We start from the raw sequence: 6,450 nt of genomic DNA, 5'->3' as shown, positions 1-6,450 counted from the left end.
ACTAGCCACCTAATGTTAGCTAGCTATCTAACATATAAGCTGTGGTTAAAGGGGCTCAGCTTTAATCTCACAGTGAGCTGTTCACACCAAATCACAGCTCCAACGCCAACGGTAGTGAGCTAACCCATTTTCTCTCACTAGTTAGCTACCCAGTTAGCAAACTGAAGTTGGGCTAAGGTTAGACCAGCATCAGCCATTCCACTGACCCAACACTGGGTGGCAACATTGGGCCACCAGGGCCAACACACCTTCAGCTACCTTTAAATCCAGCTTGCCGACATTTGCTAGGTGCTTCCAATGCGCGCGTGTGTTTCTGCTACCTGATCTGTGTTCTCTGTGAATTTCGTAATCAGATTTGTGTGCTCTGGCCTGTCAAACATGCACCATTTGCAAATAACCAGATATAATTATCCCTCTAGCTAAAACAAAGCAATAGTTAAAAGATCAGTGAATGAAATGCACATACCAGGCTAACAGAAGCCTTGACTGACTTGATCTTACTCAATTTAACCAGTGATGAAGTACAGCTCTTGCCTGTCACCATGTAGTTGGACTTCTTTCGTGTCTAAGGACATAATGACATTTGATATATTTGAGCTGGAGTATGACGTACGTGTACAAAACTCCCACTAAATCAGACCTGAATCATGGTTTCAGGATTGTCACAGCAGCTCAGGAGCATTTTGTGACCCTGATGCAATAATTTTTAAAATAATTTTTAACAAACAAAAAAAAAACATTATTAAAAGCCATTTATAAATATAATTAAATATTAAAACGAGTAAATAGAAGGTCAGCACATCTAAGAATTATGATTCCTTGTAGTTTATATAAGAGTTAAAGATGCTTGTGAGTCCATGTAAACCTTAATATCAGCAGACTTTATTAGCCAACTGCTAAAATAGTGGCCTGTAAGAGGCAGACAATGAGAGTGAGTAAATAATCAATTAGTGATAAGTAGTTGTCAAATGATTCATTTATTTGAAAATCAAACACAAATGAAATGGTTGAGTCCTTTGAATCACTTGATCGACTCTTTAAAGATGTAAGCCAGAAATGAATCAAATTCTGGTGCAATTCTTAACAGTTTAATGGATGAAATTATTTTAGCACAGAATGCCACTATGGCCTCTTTATGGTTTTATTACTGTGATGAGCAGTGAATCGAATGAATCATAACAAGTATTTGATTCACCTAAACGAGTAAATCAAGATAATCGAATCACAATCGAATTGCTATGATGAAGCTCTATGGAGTATGATGACTCCAATATAATGGCGCCATCTGATGGAAATTTAAGCAATCATGCTAAGTGGGGATTTTTTTTTTTTTTTTTTTTTTTGCGGTACCACTAGTCACATCACTAAAGCCAAACCCAAATGCCCAGGGAAGACAAACTAACCTCGCAAATAAGATAATGATTTATTTCACCTACTGGAATCTGGAATATTAACATAATATTGACAACCTTACAATGCTGTGCAAGCCACAACACCCAGAATTTAGACATTTGGAAAAAAATATTATATTAATAAAAGTTCCTTGCAATAAAATAAAAAGTGTAACAACAGAATGGCTAAAGCAGCAACACAGTGAACAGAAATGCACTGTAAACCTTAACTGCAGCTTTACGTCAACATATGAGAAAACTTTCTGCGCAGTTAGAGTACACACTGACCACACTGACATAATACACCATATGTAAACATCATCTGAAAAATAAAGGCATGAACATGATAAATAAAGAAAAAAAAAAGCATAGTGCAAAATTGAGGTAACAAAACATGAATGCACATATTGCTTTGGATTTAAATCACATGGTCCTTACATCGATTTTTTCCTCTTTAGATTAAGGCAATACTTTGTCGCATTGTAACGTTAGTGTTAAAACAAGGCGTTTGCATGGTTGTGTGTAACATTTGCACAAGTAAGCACAAAGCAATAGCAATGGACGTCTATCGGCATTTGGATTTTGTTCTTGTGCCATAAAATCAGATTCTTTTAAAATATTCAAAACCACCTTAACTTGATACAGTATGTCCAGAACCATCACCTTGAGCGAAAATGATGCTATTAAAAAAAAAAAAATCCCTGACCTCCTGACCCTAGCAGTCTCAGAAAAATGTTTCCTATAAACTGTAATTTATTAATGCTCTACAAACAATAATGCTGCATCTCAACAACCTTTTATTTGTAATCTGTGAACTTCACACAGACGTCACCATTTTTAGCTTAATGATTTAAGAAAAATAAAACCCGATCTTTGACCCTAATTGTTAAAAATAACATCTTTAAGGAAACAGAAGGTGCCGGCCGCCTGACGAGACCTCAGTAGCAGTAGTAGAGCTGCGAGCGCAGGCTTCTGTAAGAGTCCTCAGGCTGCTCGCCCTCAAACAACAACGAGTCGGGCATTAGCGCTCCCTCCAGAGGCTCCGGCTGGCAAAACTCCACAACAAACTCCTCCTCAGCCTCTAGTAGTGTGCGAGTCCAAGCTGTCATGTCCAGTCTACCGTCCACGCCTCCGTATTCCTGCGGCAGCACAGAGCGCGGGATGACACGATGCAGAGACGACAGGTCTGAGCCGTGCAAGACAAACTGGAATAGTGGATAGTGGTCATATTAGCACACATTAATGGTCACATAAGTGAGTAAAAACACTTTCACTTTAAAGAGTCATACTCACTATAATGAGTATGAGGAAAATGAAAATAATTATTTGAATCAATTACCCTTTCAGCCATCTTCTCCTTCAAAAAAGGCTTTATTATTGCAAATATTCCTTTAAAGATTCGAGGCTCATTTATGATATTGACTGCCTTTATTCTGATTGGAAATCCATCCTGAAACATATAATCAAACAATTACGGCAAACAGTTATTAAAAATTAAGTAGGACTTTTAGCTGGGGCATTTTTTTTGGCACACAAGGTTTATTTGCTTCTAAGCTAATAGCAAAGACTCACCTGAAGAATGCTAACGACTTTCTTTGCCAGTAGAGGGCCTGGGTTGGAGGCCTGAGACAAGCCAACCCCAGTGTAATCCACCAGGATGACTATTCCATTCACCTGCGTCTCCTCAGGTTGAATCAGCTTTTCCAGTGTCAGATAAATGGCTCGAATGTTGTCCACAAACGGATAATCATTCGGTGTCCATTTCCCTGTCGCCAAAACAATGCAAAAGATGTACTATTCAATATTTAATGATGATATTTCTACTCAACATTCTACAGATTAAAGTCTAAAGGATTAAACTGAGGAGTTATTTTGAGATCTTCAGATGACTCTGATTAATAGATAAAAATGAGTGAACTGGCTGTATGTTTATGTATAAAATATAACAGCATGGAAAGGATGCTAATGGACTATACAGTATGTAGACAAACATTTAGCTATTTACATATATCGATTTCAAGTATATCTAACACTCACTCTAACACTAACCCTTCTTTAATAAATTGATGTTCTCACAAAACTCTAACTTGTGAAGTAATGGACAAGGTAAAATAATATCTTGAAACTCAGTGGGAATATATAATTATCCATCCATTCATCCAGCCATCCATCCATTTTCTGTACTGCTTATCCTACACAGGGTCACGGGGAAGACTGGAGTCTATCCCAGGGGACTTGGGGCACAAGGCAGGGGACACCCTGGACGGGGTGCCAACCCATCACAAGGCACAATCACACACCCATTCACTCACTACGGACAATCTGGAAATGCCAATCAGCCAACAGTACATGTCTTTGGACTAGGGAGGAAACCGGAGTACCCAGAGGAAACCCCTGAAACACGGGGAGAACATGCAAACTCCACGCACACAGGGTGATTCGAACCTCCAACCCCGGAGGCACGAGTCAAATGTGCTAACCTCTATCACTATCAGGGTTAACCTGTAACTGTTAACGCACTATTGTTTTCTACCATATTTGGGAAAATTTAAATATTATATTGAACGGTTTTGTTTAGTTTAACATCCACGCTAAATAGATCCTACATGACTCTGAAAGATTCTTCCTGAAACTTTCTGGAATTTTTAATATTAAGCCTACATCAACCAACCTGGCCGTAAGCAGAGAACGTAGCGGCCTTGAGGATCAGGTCTGGGCAGGACGGTCAGGAAGCCTAGCTCAAGAACGTGCTTGACCGTTGAGGGCTTCAGGTCCTGGAAGACTTCAGGCCAGGCCCTCCTGCTGCTGTGGTAGTTCAGGAGGAGCTGCAGCGCACGGTCATAGTCAAACTTCCTGGCTCGGAGGAAGCGCAAGAGAAAGGCGTCGTCCAGCCGAGTTCTCAGACTGGAATGTTCCTTCAGGATCATGTCTCGCAGCGCTTGGACGTCCCGAAGACGCCACTCGGGCTTCTCCTGTAGCTCCTCTCGTGCCTTGGCCTCCAGATCCGGGGTTAGAGTGCACACGTAGATCGGTGGAGGAGCTGCAGGGAAGGGTACACCTGCCATCACGTCCACTGAAGGGGCGGGATCAGTGTGGCCATTCTGATCTGCCATTGGCTTCCTCTGCGTGTCTGAAATCAGAAAGTAAACCCCAAAAATGGCAATAAACGACAGTGAGTCTGATCTCGCCAAGCTTCACCAGCAAAACTCATTACTCTGAATGTAAACAGCTCACCTCTGTTTGATAGCACGTGGTTAAATCAGATAGTAAAGTTTAAAAAATGTAATCTATTTTATTTCTGTGTCTGACATTATAAGCCAAAGCTCAATAGATGCAAACAGTTTAAATGATAGATGTACAAAACAGACTGGGATGGGAAAAAAAGAGAAATTCTTGATATTTTCACCTGAGTAAAATGTGACCTGTTTGTCAGCTACTTAGCTACTTGAGCTAGGTTTATATGTCATTAGCAGGTAAGGCTAATTAAATAGGAAGCATTTAAAATTGGGAAAGATCATGATATGAATATTTACAAGCTGAATATGTGCAAGCTGTCTTCAAAAATAATAAAACTGATCAAACCTGACCTGAAACATGATTATCAAACTGCCACTCGACTGCAATTTTTTTTTAAATAAGTGTGAATAAGGATGTAGATAAGATTTAATTAGCCAAATGCTAAAAACAGCTGCTAGTTAGCCGGCTAGTACGAGCTCTATGAGCCAGTCTCTGTGATGATAGTGATGGTAATGATGCCAGGGTAGGTTGCACATTCATGTGGTCATTACACTACTTAAAAAAAGACAAACACGATGGCAGTCGGTTTACTTTTTTTCTTTTTCGCCCAGAAATATTTCTAAACGACCATAAAATCGATTACAAAACAACTGCAGTGATAACTGACCTGCTAAGCAATTCCGCAATCAGTTCCGTGTACAGAAGCAGCGCGCTCTCCGATTGGCTACTCTGTGGCATCTGAGCGATGACGTCACTCACAGCCGGGTTGCCATGTTGGGTGAAACTCATTCGTTTAATTCATTTATTTGTAGCTGATGACACTATATTCTCACTATATTATTGTCTGTCATGTCCTGGATGGTTATACAGAAGGTGACAGGATTATGTAAGATAGATGTAAGTCAATATTGAGAATGTTTATTGGAAGTGTACATATGGAAGGTCTGAGTTAAATATGCTGAAGTTTTATGTCGTTATCTCAGTTTAACATCTCGTTATTTCGAGATATTATCTCATTATTTCGGCTTAACATTTAACTCCACACAATATATCAATAAGACTAATGTTTACTCTCGAAATAATGAGTTATTAAGTCGAAATAACAAGATATTTAAGTCTTAATAATGATGTAATATGTTGAAATGATGAGCTATTAAGTCATCATGCAATATTATATACCATATTAAAATAACATAACATTTCCAGGTTTCTGTGGAAGTCAACAGGAAAAAGGCACCAAAAAATTGCTTAAAATGTGTACACTAGGGGGGCACGGTATGGCTTGGTGGTTAGCACTGTTGCCTCATGCCTCCAGGGTTGGGGTTCAAATCCCACCTCCACCCTGTGTGTGTGGAGTTTGCATGTTCTCCCTGTGCTTTGGGGGGTTTCCTGTGGGTATTCTGGTTTCCTCCCCCAGTCCAAAGACATGCATTGTAGGATGATTTGCATTTCTAAATTGTCTGGTGTGTGTGTGTGCCCTGCAATTGGTTGGCACCCCATCTAGGGTGTCCTCCACCTTGTGCCCCGAGTTCTCTGGGATAGGCTCCAGGCTCTCTGTGACCCTGTGTAGGATAAGCAGTACAGGAAATGGATGGATATGCACACTGATGCAGGTTAATGAGAAACAGCTATTTCAATGCTCTCCTCTCACAGTAACATACTGCTGTAAGATTGCCTTTAAGCAACTAGAGGAATGCTTTTTAAGAAAGGAATATACCATAATGGGGCGTGCCGTTACAAGAAACTAATCAACAACATGGTTCTGTGATCCTTAACTGCCCCAAAGTTGATTATTTTACTATAACAACACTTTCTGAAGTGT

The 6,450-nt window shown here is 39.9% G+C and overlaps 1 protein-coding gene across 3 annotated transcripts; it reads right to left on the bottom strand.

The window, feature by feature from the left end:
• Positions 1 to 1,404: 1,404 nt before the first annotated feature.
• ttpal (tocopherol (alpha) transfer protein-like) lies at positions 1,405 to 5,421 on the bottom strand. Of its 3 annotated transcripts, none has more exons than XM_026920210.3 (5): positions 5,296 to 5,421; positions 4,063 to 4,521; positions 2,964 to 3,157; positions 2,731 to 2,841; positions 1,405 to 2,596 (listed from the first exon to the last, which is right to left on the bottom strand). In XM_026920210.3, the coding sequence occupies exons 2-5, from the start codon at positions 4,502 to 4,504 to the stop codon at positions 2,330 to 2,332; spliced, it is 1,014 nt and encodes a 337-aa protein (XP_026776011.1). In that variant the 5' UTR covers positions 4,505 to 4,521; positions 5,296 to 5,421; the 3' UTR covers positions 1,405 to 2,329. The 3 variants fall into 3 exon arrangements, with proteins under 3 accessions (XP_026776011.1, XP_026776013.1, XP_026776012.1); XM_026920212.3 differs by lacking the exon at positions 5,296 to 5,421 and adding an exon at positions 4,979 to 5,289; XM_026920211.3 differs by lacking the exon at positions 5,296 to 5,421 and adding an exon at positions 4,626 to 4,963.
• Between the last annotated feature and the right edge of the window lie 1,029 nt (positions 5,422 to 6,450).

This window comes from Pangasianodon hypophthalmus, chromosome 16 (genome assembly GCF_027358585.1).
Source record: "Pangasianodon hypophthalmus isolate fPanHyp1 chromosome 16, fPanHyp1.pri, whole genome shotgun sequence".
Lineage (NCBI taxonomy): Eukaryota > Metazoa > Chordata > Actinopteri > Siluriformes > Pangasiidae > Pangasianodon > Pangasianodon hypophthalmus.
Note: the sequence above shows the minus strand (reverse complement) of the source record. Positions and strands in the feature narration are given on the sequence as shown.